This window comes from Rutidosis leptorrhynchoides, chromosome 3 (genome assembly GCF_046630445.1).
Source record: "Rutidosis leptorrhynchoides isolate AG116_Rl617_1_P2 chromosome 3, CSIRO_AGI_Rlap_v1, whole genome shotgun sequence".
In the NCBI taxonomy this organism is placed as follows: Eukaryota; Viridiplantae; Streptophyta; class Magnoliopsida; order Asterales; family Asteraceae; genus Rutidosis; species Rutidosis leptorrhynchoides.
The window spans coordinates 69,124,839-69,145,386 of NC_092335.1; the positions used below are offsets into that span (position 1 = coordinate 69,124,839).

Here is a 20,548-nt window from a genome sequence, read left to right on the forward strand (position 1 = left end):
TAGGCGGTATAACCGACCATGTATTACTTAGGCGGCAGAGCCGACCATATAATAAGAACAACAAAAGTGCACTAAGAACTTAAACACAAGCTAAGGCTTGATCGGGAAACTTAATAAAAACACTTATATTAAATTACAATTACAATATTACTTACAAGCTTTCTCTTCTCTACTTTCGCTAACTCACACTCTTCTTCTCTTCTTCACAACTCACTTCTTATTTCACTCTTACTCACAACTCTCACAACTTACTTCACACTCTACAAATGAAATCCTCACCCTTATTTATACTACTCCATGGAACATTCTAGAACCTAGATATTTCCATGGATATATAAATATCTAGATATTTCTACAACCTACAAATATCTAGATTTTTCTTTTACATTTCAATTTCTAGATTTTTCTCTCATATTCTAATATCTAGATATTTTCTTATACATATTAATATCTAGATATTTTACCCATATACATATACTAATTCCATATTATTCTAAATTTGCATTGTATTTTAACACTCCCCCTCAATGCAAATTTTCTTCCAACGATGTCTTGCAGACCATTCCAAGTGCTTCTCTGAATTTTGTAAACTTCGGTTTACTTAGGCTCTTGGTGAATATATCTGCAACCTGTTCATCTGTCTTTGTTGGCATCATCTTGATCTCTCCTTCAAGGACCTTCTCGCGAACATAGTGATAGTGCACTTCTATATGTTTTGTTCTCGCATGAAAGACTGGATTTTCTGCTAGACGAATAGCTGATAGGTTATCGCAGAAAAGCTTTACTTGATAATCTGTTGATTGATGAAGATCTTCCATTAGTTGCTTCAACCACATAATTTCTTGTGTTGCTGATGCTGCCGATCGATATTCTGCTTCAGTGCTTGACAAGGATACTGTTGGTTGTCTCTTGCTGCACCATGATATTACTCCCGATCCAAGACTAAACATGTATCCAGTTGTTGACCGTCGTGTATCATAGTCTCCAGCGTAATCGGCGTCACAATATCCAGTCACGTGACATTCTTTGGTTTTCTTGTATAAAATACCAAAGTTAATAGTGCCTTTAACATACCTTAAGATGCATCGTACAACATCAAGGTGAGGCTTCTTCGGATTGCTCATGTATCGATTAACCACTCCAACTGCATAAGATATATCTGGCCGGCTTATTGTGAGATAAATAAGACTTCTGACCATCTTTCGATACATGGTAACATCTTGAAGACTTTTTCCTTCATCTGCTCGTAGTTTTGTATTCGGATCCATCGGAGTTGAGATAGGTTTGCAATTAAGCATTCCGTACTTTTGTAAAAGATCTCGCGCATATTTCTGTTGTCCCAGAAATAATCCTTCTCTTTTCTGCTCTATTTCGAGTCCAAGAAAATGTTTGAGTTCTCCAAGCTCCTTCATATGAAATCTGATAGACAGATTCTCCCTTGTTCTTTGGATCTCCTCATAGTGATCTCCCGTGATGATTAAGTCATCCACATATACTTGCACTATGGCTAGTTTTCCTTGATCTTGTTTCACAAATAAACTAGAATCTGAAGGAGCAACTGTGAAACCACTTTGTACTAGGAACTCGCCAATCTTCCCGTACCAAGCTCTTGGAGCCTGCTTCAAGCCGTATAGTGCTTTCTTTAATTTGCAGACATGGTCAGGATGGGACTTGTTCTCAAAGCCTCTTGGTTGCTCCATATAAATTTCTTTGTCAAGTTCTCCATGTAAGAAAGCGTTCTTGACATCCATCTGCCATAACTTCCAAGATTTGCTAGCAGCTACAGCTAGTAGAGCTCGAATTGTTGTTATCTTCGCCACTGGACTAAACGTTTCTTCATAATCCAGCCCATATTGTTGAGAAAAACCTCTAGCAACAAGTCGAGCTTTATACCTTTCAATGGAGCCATCTGATCGAGTCTTCACCTTGTAAACCCATTTACAAGATATTGGTTTTACATCTTTTGGTTTTGGAACTAAACTCCATGTCTGGTTTTCTTTTAGTGCATTAATTTCTTCTTCCATCGCTTTCTGCCATTCTTGACTTTGTGCTGCTTCTTCATAAGTGGAATTCTCAATAGGTATTGATTCATCCACATGAGCAGCATTGGCATACCTCGGATTAGGTTTCCTCGACCTTATTGATCTCCGTAATTCTTGCACATGCTCCTCGGCATCCATTTGGCTTGGACGAACCTCTTCGGATGTAGATTGATGTACCCCAGTTTTCCATGGACTCGTTTCCTTAGAGTACGATCCATCTCCTTCTTTAATTGGATCCAATACGTGCTCTTCACATTCTTTTCTTTCTTCTGGGACTTCTTCTAATTCATGAGATTCTGGAAGCTCTATTTTTTGTGGTGACCACCATGAAGACGCTTCATCAAATACCACATTTCTTGAAGTATGACACTTTCCGGTATTTGGATTACAACATCTCCATCCTTTTCTTGATTCATCATAACCGACAAAAATGCACCGAATTGCCTTCTTCTCAAATTTGCTTCGTAGATGATCTGGCACGAAGACGTAGCATACACATCCAAAAACTTTGAGATGGTTGACGGTTGGTTTGATCTTCCATAATCTTTCATATGGTGAAATATATCCCAACTTTGTTTGTGGGAGTCTGTTAATCACGTACGATGCCGTCCTCATACATTCGGCCCAAAATCTGCCTGGTACATTCTTACCATGAAGCATACTTCGACAAGTTTCGGCAAGGTGACGATTCTTGCGTTCCGCCACTCCATTCTGCTGTGGAGTATTGGGACAAGTTAATTGTCTTCTAATCTTGTGCTTCTCAAGATAGATATTGAACTCAGTCGATAAATATTCTCCTCCATTATCTGTGCGTAAGCACCGGATCTTAGTATTGAGCTCACTTTCTACCTTGTTCTTGAACTCTTTAAACTTCAGAAAAGTCTCCGACTTCTCCTTCATGAAGTAAACCCACACATATCTTGAGAAGTCATCAATGAATGTCACCATATGTAACGACCCGGAAATTTCCGACCAAATTTAAACCTTAAACTCTATATGTTTCTGACACAATAAGCAAAAAAACCTAATATTGGGTCTAGAAAGTTTGAAATCTATATCCGGATAATTAGATACCCTCTTGACCATGCCTGACGATTCACGAACATTTATATATCTAATATCATTATTTATATAATAAAACAAGCTATTTAAAATACAATTTAAAATATAATTGCTATACTAATATTGTTATTACTTCTATTATTATTATTATTATTATTGATATTAACTATTAATATCACAATTTGTTAAATTATTATTTTTTTTCAATAGGTACTATATATAAGTTTATGTACATAAAAAGTGTTATAATTACTAATGTTATTAATATCTAAATATTATTATATGGATATTATTATATGGTTATCGATATTATTAAATATAACAAAGTAATAAAATTTATGATCTTAGTTATTATTAAGATGTTTATTATTATTTTTTTTTTTTACCATTGTAATTAAAAAAAAAAAGGTATTAATAAAAATAAGGATCATTATAAAAACACACAATTTATTATTATCATTTGTAATATCATTTTTTTAAGATTTTTACAATTATATTGGTTATTATTAGTAATATTATTTTTAATATAATTATATTTTCTAATAATTATAAAATTATTGTTATTATTAATTTTACCATTATTATTAATTATTAATCTATTTAATCATTTATTAATATTAAAAATATAAGAAAAACCGTATGTATATATATATTTGCATATAGCATGGAAGGGAGTCTGATTCAATCTATATCAAAACTGTTGTAATTGATACTTTATGAAACAACTAGTACAAATCACGACTAATTTTCACATAAGCATCCAAAAACGATTTAACTTATCTGCTATAATTCTCTTATTTATCTATCTATCTGTTATCCTATTGTAGAACTTATTACCTTCAAATTATACACGTCTCCATTCAGATATAATGCAAACAACTTAGAATTTTAAGGTATTATAAATCGCCTATTACTCGGTATGATTATCACTGAATTTCGAAAACAGAAAAATATGGTTTCAGCGTGTTCATCCCCTCTGTTCGTGACCATTTTTGACAAACCATCCGATGTTGTATTATTTTCAAAATCTATAAATACAAATTTGTTAAGAATCGTGTAAACAAACTATCTGTAAAGTCGAAACCTCCAAATCTGTTTCATGAATTCGTATTTTGAAATCAAAGGCTCGGTTTTCAAAAGTCAAACAATCGGTTCATCATCAAATTTGATTTCCAGTTGATGTTTTAGGTTTAATTAATGATTCAGAAAGATTATATATAAGATTCAAAACCTTTTTCGTGTTGAAGTCGTTGTCTATAACAACCTCTAAATTTAATTTCGATTTCGAGTTCATAGGGGACTAAAAATGTCTGATACAGCGTGTTATTTATTTATTGTTGGATCTGTTAATTAAAAAGCAGCTACAATATTTGCTTTGATTTCGTTTGCAAATATTAAAACAGACACTTGTTTTGGTTAGTCTTGATTATGGTTGATTGAATTTTGGGGATGAAGAAGAAAGAGGGAAACACAGATTATACGAGTTATATATGTTAAATTGAGTATTAAAAACAGAAAAACTGAAACAGCCCGTTGGTTGAGGTATTAGTGTGAGAGCGAGAGGTCTCAGGTTCGATTCCAGCTAGTGACAATTCTTTTTAGAAGCTCTTTTCTAAGGTAGTTCCATTATTATTATTATTATTATTATTATTATTATTATTATGATTGTTATTATTAATTATTATTTCTATTACTATGTATTGTAATTATTACTATTATCATTATAATAATAAAAAAAAATATTAACCTTTATTATTATGATTAATATTATTATCATTATTATTATTATTTTTATAAGTGTTATTAATATATTTATTATTGTTAAAGTTTATTATTTAAGTATTTAATTTATTATTATTATTAATATATGTAGTATTATTAAAATTATCATTTATGTAGGTATCAATAACAGTATTGTTATTATTAAAAATTTATATAATTATTACTAAAAGTATTATCATTTTAATTTATCATAGTTTTCATAAAAGCTATTATTAATACTATCATTATTATTAGTAGTATTAAAATTATTATTCTTATCATTATACTTACATTATTATAACTATTATTTTGTAAACAAAATATTGTTTATAGAAAAAAAAATATATAATATAACGTCTAACTATATTAAAGTTATTATTTAAAATAACATATAACTTATAAATATAAAAATTGTACCATTTATAATAATATATATAAATTCGTTCGATTTCAATTATATATTTTGATATAAATATGAATATTATAGGTTCGTGAATCCGAGGCCAACCTTATACGTGTTCAATGATGTTATATGTATTTTTACTACAAAATACATTAGGTGAGTATATAGATCCCTTTTAAACTTTAAATATTTTTGGGCTGAGAATACATGCGCTATTTTTTTTATAAATGATTTACGTTATGGACACAAGTGACTAAAATTACGTTCTACATGGGTTTGAATCAAAAATCCCCTAGCTTGGTAACTTTAACTATTGGTTTATGAACTGGTAGGCGCGAATCCTAAAGATAGATCTATCGGGTTTTACACCCCCACCCAGATGTTGTTCTAGTCATTACTAAACTAGAAGAACGGGTGTTTAGTACTTCGAGGTTAACGGAACGCACTTGATTCGGTGCACATATTATTATAACTCAGGGGTACACACTCTTGTTAAGGCTAGTTACCGGGTGCCCACTGCTTGGAATGCTTTTCATACACTTGCGAGTGTATTATGTTTATAAATATGAAATCTTGTGGTCTATTAAAATAATGGAAATGATTGTTATAATAAACCTATGAACTCACCAACCTTTTGGTTGACACTTTTAAGCATGTTTATTCTCAGGTACGAATTAAGTCTTCCGCTGTGCATTTGCTCATTTTAAGGACATTACTTAGAGTCGATCATCGCAATGGGACCAGATGTTGATGATTTCGTCCAGGTGGATAAGGACGGGTTGTTACATGTGGTATCAGAGCGTTGGTCTTAGCGAACCAGGCCTTGCATTAGTGTGTCTGACTGGTAGTTGTTAGGATGCATTAGTGAGACTGGACTTTGACCGTGTCTACCTGTCAAAAAGTTTTGCTTATCATTTCTAGTCAGAAACCATCTGCTTATCGTCCTTAGGGAATTGCCTACTTATCATTCTTTAGTCTAGACACGTCTTACTGCATCTAGTGCATCGATAGTGTATAGACACAAAAAAAAATTCATATCTTAGTGCATCTGTAGACTTGCTTGTCATATGCCGTAAGTTCCTCTGTAGGTTATGAAATCTTTAGTATTATAAATATTCTATGAAGTTAGAATATCATCCTATATTCGAGAATCATTTTACATCGAAGATCCTTCTCGTTCACTAAATAGCCCTCTTGGCAATGAACCAGAATCACTTATCGGCGAACCTATTCGAGAAACCATTTTCTCCCTTATCTCTAGAGTATCTCGTCACGATTATATATTATCCCATATTCCGAATCTTGTTCATTCGCTCGCTCCAACCTCCAATCATCCCGGTGTACAAGCAAAAGTTAACGAACTACGCGCTCGTGTGACGGCTTTGGAGAATATGGTGCGAATGTTGCAAACACCAGCAGCAGCACCAGCAGCATAATCAGCACCACCATCATCAACGTCAATGGTATCCTTATTATTCCCAAATCCCAACCGCGTCGTAAATCTCCACGTCACAAACTATACCTCAAGCATAATCACCGTTCTACGTATTGTTCTATCTACATAATTTTAGTTCTACATAACGTTCTACATTGGTTACCATCACTTTACATAACATTCTACATCAATTATCTCCGTTCGATATGACGATTATTTAATTTCTAAAGTTAGAAATTATGTAATCTGGTATTAACGATAAATCAAATGAGTTTAATATCTTATTGACTCATTAAATCCATAATTGCATCTGAAGAAAATATATATGCAGGTATATTTCCATAAAGATTGTAATTAAAAATTCTTTTATACAAACTGATAATGATGAAAATATTTTAACGGGTCGGTATACCCGAGGAATATTTAGAATTCACATTAATAAGTTACACTGTACATTCTTCGAATCTGATTCAACGATCATTTACTATCCTACTTACAACTACCGATATACGTATCCGTTCACCACAGAATAAGCATTTCTATTCAAATTTCATATTTGGATTTTGACCTATCAGAATCCAACAAGTGGCATAACGAAGAAAACATGGGACAAAATAAAAAGTGTTAGAAACAGACGAATTAATTAATTGGAATTGTGATAGGATTTCACGCTAACTGTTCCGGCTAACTGTTCCCAGCTAATTGATTAACATTTAATTTATCGCAATTTACATTCTCGCAATTTACATTCTCGCAATTTTATTTATCGTCATTTAATTTCTGTTATTTATTTTACGCACTTTATTTATCGTCATTCTGTTATTTACGCATTCTAAATATCGAGACACGTATACAATGTTTTGACATATCATATCGACCCATCTATATATATAGTTTGAGTTGTGATCGAGTCTGAGACATGTACACGGGTCACGATACGTATTAACTAATTCGAATATTACATATCTAATTTATATATGAATTTATTAGACCATCAGACTATTGAACTGCTAACTTTGGACACTTAGAATGAATTAAAATGTTGATTATAACATATGAAACTAAACAATTCTTCAAGCTTGCCACTTGATTTCATCTTAAACCTCATTCGTATCTTGACGATTACAATTCGCGTTCAAACCTATCATGATTCTTAAAAACACCCCGATAGAGAAGTTGAAACAACCGCACCTCGTCTACGGAAGAAAAATTTATGCATACAGTTATGCACCTGAAAAACTTTCGAAACTGAAGCTATAGTTAAAACATATCCGCGTCGAATTCCTTATCATTCATTAGCAAAAACAACCATACGATTTCTTTTCAAAGTAGCCAATTTTGTCACAGCTCCACCGAGTCAACATCGACTCTTCAATCGGACTAATCTTATTATAATCTCGATATATACGTTATCCTTTCGCCGTCATTACTGGAGAACCTTTTATATTCCGTAACGTCATCAGCAGACATACCAGCAGCTCGTCATCCCTTAGGCAGAATCAACAATCAGTATTTTGAAAACCTCACAGAACTTCTCCAGTTATACCTATAACATCTATCCCTAAGAATTTCATACTTCGAATGTGAAGTTTCTGAAAAACACCCTGAACTGCGAACTAGTTCTTGAAGTGCTGACGAAGCAGCAAAAACTGTAACCGACTTTAACAGTCAAAAAGTTTGATGACAAGGAATAGTGTAGTGGTAAAGCTGAGAAAAAGAGAAGGTTTGGAACTGAAAAATGGATTGAGCAAAGTATGAAGGAGTCCGTGGATAAATCGTGAAAACTAAATCTGCCTTCAAAGTATCCAAATGATTTAGTATCTGCTAAAACCGTTAGTAAGAACCCTACTCCTTATTCTAAACCTTTCCAGATGGTATCCTTCATCATCCTCTTATCTTAGATATTATAAGATATCTTCATATCTTCCGTTATACATGTTCTTCAAATTTCTGAAGATATTTTCACAACTATTCTTATCTGAGATCATGTATCTTTCCGTGATATCTGCATTACAACATAAAAGAAACTGTGTCAGTTTCTAAAATTCAGAACCCTTCGAGTTTAAAATATGAATGCATTGAAGTAGTGTTGGGAACTGATACATGAATTAGTATAATATAATGAAACTTGATCAACTTCATCATATTACAGTAAGTCATGTTAAGTTTCTAATGAAATGTGATGATTCACAGTACCATCATCATATGCCATGTTACACGGCTCTTACATTCTATCCAATCTCCAAATATATCAAGAACATATCATCTTGATAGTTCTATCTTTTCTAGGGTATTTTGGTAATTTAACAAATCAAAATTTGTGCCAATACCCTTTCTTTCTTAGAACATTAGCTATGTTCATTCCAAATTTCATACCTACGAATTCCGGACCGTTGCTCGCTTGACTCAAGGACAGGAAGATATCAAACCCAACAACCATCCAGAAACTACAAACCGTGTATATCCATACGTATTGCAACGTAAAGACACGGGAGAATTGAAAATAATATAATTCCAAGGAAATCATAAAAGTGAATAGATTTTTCTGGCGGCAGATGAAAAAGAAGAATAGAGGATATGGAAATAAGGAAACGAAGGGGATAGATTTATAGTGAAATATCCGACAAAGAAAATCAAAACAGATTTGCCACATTAAATCAAAGGAGATCCTGTTTCATAAGATCGTCAAAAGAACCAAATCTTATTACATAAGATTTTCTATAAATCCCTTAAATTCTGGAAATCAGTTCTAGTCACGTCATCGGTTGAAACAATTCCATATTCACTCATTACATTATTTTGTGATAGATTCACTTGTGCGCTTCACATGATCGAAACGTTTTATCTATATCTCTCACTGATGATAAAAACTCCATTATCACCTCATATTCGTCATGAAAACATTCCTATTGTTATTTATGACCACCTCTACCAAATTTCGGGGACGAAATTTCTTTAACGGGTGGGTACTGTAACGACCCGGAAATTTCCGACCAAATTTAAACCTTAAACTCTATATGTTTCTGACACAATAAGCAAAAAAACCTAATATTGGGTCTAGAAAGTTTGAAATCTATATCCGGATAATTAGATACCCTCTTGACCATGCCTGACGATTCACGAACATTTATATATCTAATATCATTATTTATATAATAAAACAAGCTATTTAAAATACAATTTAAAATATAATTGCTATACTAATATTGTTATTACTTCTATTATTATTATTATTATTATTGATATTAACTATTAATATCACAATTTGTTAAATTATTATTTTTTTTCAATAGGTACTATATATAAGTTTATGTACATAAAAAGTGTTATAATTACTAATGTTATTAATATCTAAATATTATTATATGGATATTATTATATGGTTATCGATATTATTAAATATAACAAAGTAATAAAATTTATGATCTTAGTTATTATTAAGATGTTTATTATTATTTTTTTTTTTTACCATTGTAATTAAAAAAAAAAAGGTATTAATAAAAATAAGGATCATTATAAAAACACACAATTTATTATTATCATTTGTAATATCATTTTTTTAAGATTTTTACAATTATATTGGTTATTATTAGTAATATTATTTTTAATATAATTATATTTTCTAATAATTATAAAATTATTGTTATTATTAATTTTACCATTATTATTAATTATTAATCTATTTAATCATTTATTAATATTAAAAATATAAGAAAAACCGTATGTATATATATATTTGCATATAGCATGGAAGGGAGTCTGATTCAATCTATATCAAAACTGTTGTAATTGATACTTTATGAAACAACTAGTACAAATCACGACTAATTTTCACATAAGCATCCAAAAACGATTTAACTTATCTGCTATAATTCTCTTATTTATCTATCTATCTGTTATCCTATTGTAGAACTTATTACCTTCAAATTATACACGTCTCCATTCAGATATAATGCAAACAACTTAGAATTTTAAGGTATTATAAATCGCCTATTACTCGGTATGATTATCACTGAATTTCGAAAACAGAAAAATATGGTTTCAGCGTGTTCATCCCCTCTGTTCGTGACCATTTTTGACAAACCATCCGATGTTGTATTATTTTCAAAATCTATAAATACAAATTTGTTAAGAATCGTGTAAACAAACTATCTGTAAAGTCGAAACCTCCAAATCTGTTTCATGAATTCGTATTTTGAAATCAAAGGCTCGGTTTTCAAAAGTCAAACAATCGGTTCATCATCAAATTTGATTTCCAGTTGATGTTTTAGGTTTAATTAATGATTCAGAAAGATTATATATAAGATTCAAAACCTTTTTCGTGTTGAAGTCGTTGTCTATAACAACCTCTAAATTTAATTTCGATTTCGAGTTCATAGGGGACTAAAAATGTCTGATACAGCGTGTTATTTATTTATTGTTGGATCTGTTAATTAAAAAGCAGCTACAATATTTGCTTTGATTTCGTTTGCAAATATTAAAACAGACACTTGTTTTGGTTAGTCTTGATTATGGTTGATTGAATTTTGGGGATGAAGAAGAAAGAGGGAAACACAGATTATACGAGTTATATATGTTAAATTGAGTATTAAAAACAGAAAAACTGAAACAGCCCGTTGGTTGAGGTATTAGTGTGAGAGCGAGAGGTCTCAGGTTCGATTCCAGCTAGTGACAATTCTTTTTAGAAGCTCTTTTCTAAGGTAGTTCCATTATTATTATTATTATTATTATTATTATTATTATTATGATTGTTATTATTAATTATTATTTCTATTACTATGTATTGTAATTATTACTATTATCATTATAATAATAAAAAAAAATATTAACCTTTATTATTATGATTAATATTATTATCATTATTATTATTATTTTTATAAGTGTTATTAATATATTTATTATTGTTAAAGTTTATTATTTAAGTATTTAATTTATTATTATTATTAATATATGTAGTATTATTAAAATTATCATTTATGTAGGTATCAATAACAGTATTGTTATTATTAAAAATTTATATAATTATTACTAAAAGTATTATCATTTTAATTTATCATAGTTTTCATAAAAGCTATTATTAATACTATCATTATTATTAGTAGTATTAAAATTATTATTCTTATCATTATACTTACATTATTATAACTATTATTTTGTAAACAAAATATTGTTTATAGAAAAAAAAATATATAATATAACGTCTAACTATATTAAAGTTATTATTTAAAATAACATATAACTTATAAATATAAAAATTGTACCATTTATAATAATATATATAAATTCGTTCGATTTCAATTATATATTTTGATATAAATATGAATATTATAGGTTCGTGAATCCGAGGCCAACCTTATACGTGTTCAATGATGTTATATGTATTTTTACTACAAAATACATTAGGTGAGTATATAGATCCCTTTTAAACTTTAAATATTTTTGGGCTGAGAATACATGCGCTATTTTTTTTATAAATGATTTACGTTATGGACACAAGTGACTAAAATTACGTTCTACATGGGTTTGAATCAAAAATCCCCTAGCTTGGTAACTTTAACTATTGGTTTATGAACTGGTAGGCGCGAATCCTAAAGATAGATCTATCGGGTTTTACACCCCCACCCAGATGTTGTTCTAGTCATTACTAAACTAGAAGAACGGGTGTTTAGTACTTCGAGGTTAACGGAACGCACTTGATTCGGTGCACATATTATTATAACTCAGGGGTACACACTCTTGTTAAGGCTAGTTACCGGGTGCCCACTGCTTGGAATGCTTTTCATACACTTGCGAGTGTATTATGTTTATAAATATGAAATCTTGTGGTCTATTAAAATAATGGAAATGATTGTTATAATAAACCTATGAACTCACCAACCTTTTGGTTGACACTTTTAAGCATGTTTATTCTCAGGTACGAATTAAGTCTTCCGCTGTGCATTTGCTCATTTTAAGGACATTACTTAGAGTCGATCATCGCAATGGGACCAGATGTTGATGATTTCGTCCAGGTGGATAAGGACGGGTTGTTACACCATATATTTCATACCTCCAAGTGATGTTTGTTTCACTGGGCCGAAGACATCTGAGTGTATTAGCTCTAGTGGTGTCTTGGACTGATGCGCTGACTCCTTGAATGGCAATTGGTGAGCTTTGCCAAATTGACATCCAGCACATATTGTATCTGTTCGGATATCAATTTGAGGAAGCCCATTTACTATGCGTTTCACCATCATCTCCTTTAACTTATTGTATCCCACATGCCCAAGACGTTCATGCCACAGATCAGCCGTCTCATTCTTTCGAGTCTTATCCACATATGCTGTTTCAGCAGATAGTACATAGACCGACTCTATTCTTTTTCCTTGCATAATTGGATTGCCAACCACCTTCACTCTCTTGAATACAGACACATCTTCTGGTCCAAAGAGCACATAATTCCCTTCTGCTGTCAATTGTGGTACTGACAGTAAATTCTTCTTTAGGCCAGGGACAAGATACACCTTCTCGAGTTGGAGCTTATGAGAGTCGCCTTCATTTGGAATTATTGTCTTTCCAATGTGAGAAATAGACAACCTTGAATTGTTGGCTGTCAACACGACTCTCTTTCCTTTGTAATCCTCCATTTCTTGCAGCTTCGTCCCATCGTTGGTCATATGATTTGAGCACCCAGAATCGATGATCCAATCATCTTTGTAGTTTATTTTTGACTTTAAGGTTGCTGCAAGAGCTTGATCATCCATGTCAGCTTCAACGGAGAGTCCTGCTTCTGCATCCCATGTTTCCTCATTAATGGTTGCTTCGAATGTGACCTCTTTCTTCTCATCTCTTGCGGCGGCCACATTTCCTTCAAAAGTTCGCCTTCTGGGGAATCTACAATCTCGAGCAAAATGACCCTTCTTGCCACAATTGAAGCATTCACCATTCTTTCTCTTATCATTTTCCCCATGTTGTTGGCGATGATCTCTTCTTCCTTGTTGAGCTCCCCGAGCTCCCCCTGAAGTGTTGCCTTTTGACTTTGGGTGACTCTTCCATCCATATGTCTGACTTTCTTTCATCGCATCTTGTCTTCGAGATGTTGCTTTCTTCTTATTGGTGAAGAGTGCATCTTCTCCATCTTTTATGGTTACTTCATTCATCTGCTTGGCTAATGCCTCTTGATTAGCCAATAAATTCTCCAGCTCTATTAATGATGGTTGAGTAGGCCATCCTCTTACAGCGGCTATAAATCCATTATACTCGGATCTTAAGCCTTGGATGATAATTCTCTTCATCCTTGCATCACTCACTCTCTCTTCAGGAGCAAGTTGAGATATCTCACGACAAATAGATTTCACCTTGGTGAAATACTGAGAAATAGATAGACTTCCTTGTGAGATACCTGCGAGCTCATTTTCCAAGAGCTGGAGTCGTGCTTCATTCTTCTTTGAAAATAATTTTTCAAAAGTTTCCCAAGCTGCCTTTGGTGTTTTCTCGTCACGGATGTGCTCCAATAGATCCTCCTCGATTGTAGTCTTCAGTATAAATAAAGCCTTCCCAGCCTTGATGTTCCATTTTCTCAAGGCTTCGGCATTTTCTTTCGGTGGAGGCGTTGTGTCACTGCCAACAACTATTTCCCATAAATCATGTCCTTGTAGGTAGGATTCTATGCAAGTCCGCCAATAACCATAGTTGTGGTTATTGAGACTCTTGATTCCACTGCTCGTACTTGCAAGATCTGCCATCATGACGTCCAACGTTCAATAAGCTTGGTCCCTGACCGATGAGCTTTCACAGTTCCTAACTGTGCTCCGACAGAATCTCCCTTAGAGCCTTGGTGAAAACAAGTCGATGTAAACGTCCAACGTTTACCGATTTCCTCCACTAGAAATGGTCCCGAACGACCCGCTCTGATACCAATTGTTGGAAGCTTCGACGAGCCCAACACACCCACTATAGAGGACCTAGACTGTACTAGACTCACTACACCAACACTTTGACGTTGGTTAGCCTTTAATTTTATAAATCCTTAGTGCACAATGTACTTAGGCGACAGTGTCGACCATATATCTTTAGGCGGTATAACCGACCATGTATTACTTAGGCGGCAGAGCCGACCATATAATAAGAACAACAAAAGTGCACTAAGAACTTAAACACAAACTGAGGCTTGATCGGGAAACTTAATAAAAACACTTATATTAAATTACAATTACAATATTACTTACAAGCTTTCTCTTCTCTACTTTCGCTAACTCACACTCTTCTTCTCTTCTTCACAACTCACTTCTTATTTCACTCTTACTCACAACTCTCACAACTTACTTCACACTCTACAAATGAAATCCTCACCCTTATTTATACTACTCCATGGAACATTCTAGAACCTAGATATTTCCATGGATATATAAATATCTAGATATTTCTACAACCTACAAATATCTAGATTTTTCTTTTACATTTCAATTTCTAGATTTTTCTCTCATATTCTAATATCTAGATATTTTCTTATACATATTAATATCTAGATATTTTACCCATATACATATACTAATTCCATATTATTCTAAATTTGGATTGTATTTTAACAACCAATGTTGTCATTCAAAACTAGCATGCCCATAATTTCATCTACTTAGGTTTATTTTTACCTTATCACCTTTTGAGCTCGTCATAACCTCAACACTGAGATTTTTTTTATGCCCGAACGCGATACTCATACGTGACAGGATTGACTCTATTGTGACACATCCGTAATTCGAGCACATCATATCCTTATCGAGGAGCCCAAGTTGTGGTCTGGCTCGGAGTATTAAATGTTGTGATGACTTTAGATGCCAAGATAAGAATAGTTAATGTTATGGTCAGATGTTATGAGCATCATTAGCGTATAACAATTAACAACAATATTTAATCCCATGAGATACAATGTAGATAGTCATTTCTTCATCCATGAAATAGACTCGTTCTTCTACCTTTCAGACAAAAATAGTTATATTTTAACCGAAAAATAAATAGATTACTTTTTAAAAGACCTTTTGTTAGCATGAAAAATAATTCAATACTCCGTATATAAAAGTAGATAAAGAGTAACAACGATACGAGTAACAGATAATCGTAATAATACTACAATATATAGTAAATACTAGTGCTAATAATATAACACGACCAGATACAATATAACAGATAATATATTAGAATAAATATAAATAATCTTAGTAAAAAATGAGAATATGTGGTTATATATTATGCATATCAGAAAACTATCTTATAAATAAATATTAATTTGAATTTAGAATATAGATATAATTAGTTTCCTTAAAAGATGTTTTTTTTTCTTTCATTATTTTGTTTTTGTTCCTTTCTCTTTTTTCCTAACTCTTTTTTTCTGCATTGTTTAATTGTTAAACTAAATTGAATTATTTAACAAAAAGTTATAGTACATACTAAATTGTCAAATATCAATGTTCATGATTTCTTTTATGGCTATATATATATATATATATATATATATATATATATATATATATATATATATATATATATATATATATATATATATATATATTTGTCTTATACGATATACGGAGTAATTTAGAGTGTTCTTACTCTTTTCATTTTTAACCCAGCAATCCTAGCCCTTACTTTACTCGTTAAATACATAAAGTAAAAAAGACATTCATGAAATTTCAACTGCTCGGAACCAAGCAATAATTAACAATAGACGGTACAAAATTAATTTATTTCTCTGTGCTTCTTAAACTAAGGGGTGATTATACGTACAAAACTCATTTTTGTTATGTACACAACTATTATGCTTTACAGTATTGTACTGTACAACACTATAAAATATGATGGTTGTGTACATAATAAAAATGGATTGTGTACATACGTGTTTAATAAAATTGAATGATTTCGTGTTGAATTATTTATAATCTGAATGAAGTTGCTTTTGAATGACAATAATCTGTTTAATAATCATTTTTAATGAATAATGTGAATGATTTAAAGTTACCTTATTAACTTTTGACACTAATAAAAATTATAATATAATTATTTAATAAGTGTTATTGTTATAAATTAAATTAAAAAGATATTAAATAATTAAATAATTCTGAACGATTTAACATTGAATAGTAAAACAAAACTACCCTAAAACTAGTTGTTTAATTTTTTTTTCCACAATTTTCATCCTCACAAGTCACAAACAACTACACAAACATTATTAAGTGATACTCTGTGGTAATAATAAAAATTTACTTCAATACTCGGAACAAAACATGGGATTCTTTCTTCCGTAAGGAAACAAAGAAGCCATGAAACTTGTGCTTCATGCAAGCCTTATTTCTTCCAAGTCATCACATACGTGTCATCACCTTATTTCACATCTCCATCTTTATTAACTCCATCACCAGCTTCAATCTATCATCTTTCTCACCAACACTTCACAACTCTTTTTAATCTTTATAAATACTCATACCCTTCAAGCAATTTTAATCATCATCAAATCATCAATGGCTACGCACCTCTCTCACGAACGTCACCCACACCAAGTCCAAGTCCACACCATCGGTCAACCACACGGCCGGTTCGACCAACACGGTGGCGAAAACAAGTCACTTTACTACAATCAACAAGGGCCGTCCAAGAGCAAAGTCTTAGCCGTTATGGCCTTGTTGCCCGTTGGTGGAGCCCTACTTGGTCTCGCTGGAATCACCCTAGCCGGGACCATGATCGGGCTCGCAGTTGCGACCCCGCTTTTTATTATCTTCAGCCCGATTCTTGTCCCGGCTGTCTTAGCCATTGGATTAGCAGTTGCTGGGTTTCTGACATCCGGGACATTCGGGCTGACCGGATTGAGTTCGTTGTCGTTTTTGGTGAACAGTTTGAGGCAATTGACCGGTACGGTGCCTGGGGAGGTTGACTCGGCTAAAAGAAGGTTGCAAGATTTGGTTGACTATACGGGTCAGAAGACTAAGGATGTGGGCCAGACTATTCAGGATAAGGCTCATGAGATTGGACCCGAGGGTCAGGTTCATGGTGGTGCTAAGGAAGGACGTGGTGCAAGAACTTAAGATTGTGATCGATCGAGTTTATGGTCGAGTTTATGTTAATTATGTTTTGAGTTGAGTCGTGAGTTGTGTGTGCTTTTTATTGTATTTTGATGGTGAAATAGAGTAATGTACTTATGATTATGAAATTTTTATGGTTCTATGAAATGTGAGTTTATTTATTAATGATTAATAATTGGTTTATCATATTATGATTTGATTGGTAATTTGTGTTGATGAGATAACGGTGTGCTATTGTTCTACGCATCTAAAAAGGCTGATCAGTTATTCATGGGTAAATTGAATTATTGTTACTAGCTATATGTGAATGTGAATTACGGAGTAAATTATTTGTTTATTTGTGATCAATATGCAAATTACATTCTTTTTAGGAATTGTTGGGGGTAAAATTGCAATTTAATATATTAGAATTGTAATTTAATAAATTAGAATTTGAATGGGATTGCAATTTTACAACATATATTAGAATTTGATTGGGTTTGCAATTTTGAAACGAAGGGTACCGAAAGTCACGTATAATTTTCTCTATATAAATACCATCGAGAAATAAGCCACCATGAAAAAACATTCGAAACCTAACAAAATTGTGCACTCGACTTGGGGCTGAAATTAAGGTATTTATTTACTATTTTTATTGATCAACTTGAAGATTTTAGTATCATATATGTGATCATGAGTTTTGGTTAGTATTTGCCTGTTCGTAAGTTGTGTCTTAGTTGCATCGGTGGTCGGATTTAATAACTCATACCTTGTTACAAGTTTTATTCGTAACAAGAAGACTTCAAATCCTTATATTTACTTCAATTATTCCATTTGTTATATGCTTTATTGGCAATTGGCAATGTATATTTGTACTTATGCTATAATATTAATAATATTCTAGTAATTAATCTGTTGATCTACAAAGTAAATATTTTAGAAGAAAATTATGAGCTTTTGATATTGAAGAATTATGGTTTTGTTGATGCAGCTAAGAACAATATGCAGAGGGACCGTGATGCAGCGTTGCTCGTACTTATCGACAAATCGATGAAGAAACATGCTGATAACCTAATGAACGCATTGGAAGGTATCAATGCACGACTTATTCGACTAGAAGACAAATCTCGCCAGTTAGAGAACTCGGTAGACGATTTGAAAGAAGCTCTTATGAACAACCAGGAAAGTACTGATGGGAAGTTCAGGCATATCCATATTGCGATTAAGGAGGTAAATTATCTTTCGGTTCCGATAGGCCGGCAGTGTATCTATATGAGTAATGTGGGACTATAGGTTAAACGATTATCTACTCGGATAACGGGTTAATATGGTTTTGTAGTATTAGAATAATTTTTATTCGGGTCAAAATGGGTTGGGTCATATTAGGTTGACCCATTTGGATCTACAAAAGTTGCATTATTTCAGCAAAGATCTAGCATGAAAAATCACTATGGCGACTTTTGACTCGCTTACCCTATTTGATATGCTTTTTTTTTTCTTCCTATTGTTGGTTGACCTATTTGGATCGTTAGATACATAACCCAAATAGACCTATTAAAAAGGTAGGGTCACCCGGGAGGGCGAGTGATCCGACCTTATGATGTACGCAGCCCAACCATATGTACTCCCTCGCCACCGTCCTCGACAGACTTCGAATCTGAGACCACCTGTAAAGAACTCAGGCCCCAGGCCCCAACCAGTGGGCCCAAGTCTACCTATTCACATTGTTATATGTGACCGTTTAGTTGCCATGTGATCAGTCTCAATGTAAACTGATATATGTCTCATGAAATTTTGTCTATCTTTTATATGAAATTTTTGTCAATCTTTTATTAAACTTTTAGTTAGGTCGAGCGTATATTATTGGTACTCACTAACAAACGTGTGCAGGTGCATGCTGGTGTCGATGTTGTAAAGGACAAACACGAACTTTTGGAGGCCCATTTACGACTCTCAAGACTACAATTATCGAATGTAGGTCAGCAATTAGAATCCCCAAACTTCGGGCATATGAATACAATGCCACAGGGTACGACTTCTACAACGTCTGCTACCTCGTACGGTTCAGGCCATCTATTTCACGAGTTAAACCCGTTTGCTGAAAACGTAACTCCCATTTCTCAGCATGGTTCTTGCTATCAACCATCCAGTCAGCAGTTTCAGCAACCACCACCATCGCCACATCAGCAACCTCTACCACTACAATATCAACAGTCCCATCCTGTACCATTAGCTCAACCACCTCAGTTTACTTTCGAACCTGATGCACCGCCTTATGCACAATCTCTTGACCTTATACCTAGCTCAAGTAATAGTAGGAAAAAGGATCCAATGGATGATCTGGTTGATAAGGTGAATAGTATGGGATTTCCCAAAGATCTGGTAAGATCAACGATTAAGAAGTTGAAGGATGATCGACAAGAGATTGACCTGAATGTGGTGTTAGATAAGCTAATGACGAATTGATTCACGAAGTAAGACCAAAAAGTCCAGTTTCATTTGGTCCTTAATATGTTAAGCAATGTTGGACAGGCAGTTGATCCTTTTTTATCAATTTTACTTATTTATTTTCTTTTTGTGATCGTACTGGAGATGCATTTATAGATTTGGTTTTCTTTTATGAATCCCATTTTAGGTTAATATATACATCTTTGAAGGTATTTTGATACATAAACAAACTATTCGTTCATGCATTCATTATAAAGATTATCTAAAGCCTGATGTTATATGCAATGGTGCCCAACATTGCACATATAAAATGGTAAATCGATTTATTGATACAGGCCATTTAACGTTTGTCCTGTTAGTTACGATT

At 32.8% G+C, this 20,548-nt stretch overlaps 2 protein-coding genes across 2 annotated transcripts; both read left to right on the plus strand.

The window, feature by feature from the left end:
* The first annotated feature begins 17,141 nt into the window (after positions 1–17,141).
* On the plus strand, positions 17,142–17,822 carry LOC139896287 (oleosin 16.4 kDa-like). Its single transcript, XM_071878885.1, has one exon. It carries the CDS (start codon positions 17,197–17,199, stop codon positions 17,755–17,757), a length of 561 nt encoding a protein of 186 aa, XP_071734986.1. The 5' UTR covers positions 17,142–17,196; the 3' UTR covers positions 17,758–17,822.
* A 202-nt stretch (positions 17,823–18,024) lies between these two features.
* Positions 18,025–20,199, plus strand: LOC139900073 (uncharacterized). The gene is made up of 4 exons (XM_071882878.1): positions 18,025–18,028; positions 18,126–18,137; positions 18,725–18,963; positions 19,624–20,199. Exons 1-4 carry the CDS (start codon positions 18,025–18,027, stop codon positions 20,197–20,199), a joined length of 831 nt encoding a protein of 276 aa, XP_071738979.1.
* The last annotated feature ends 349 nt before the right edge of the window (positions 20,200–20,548 follow it).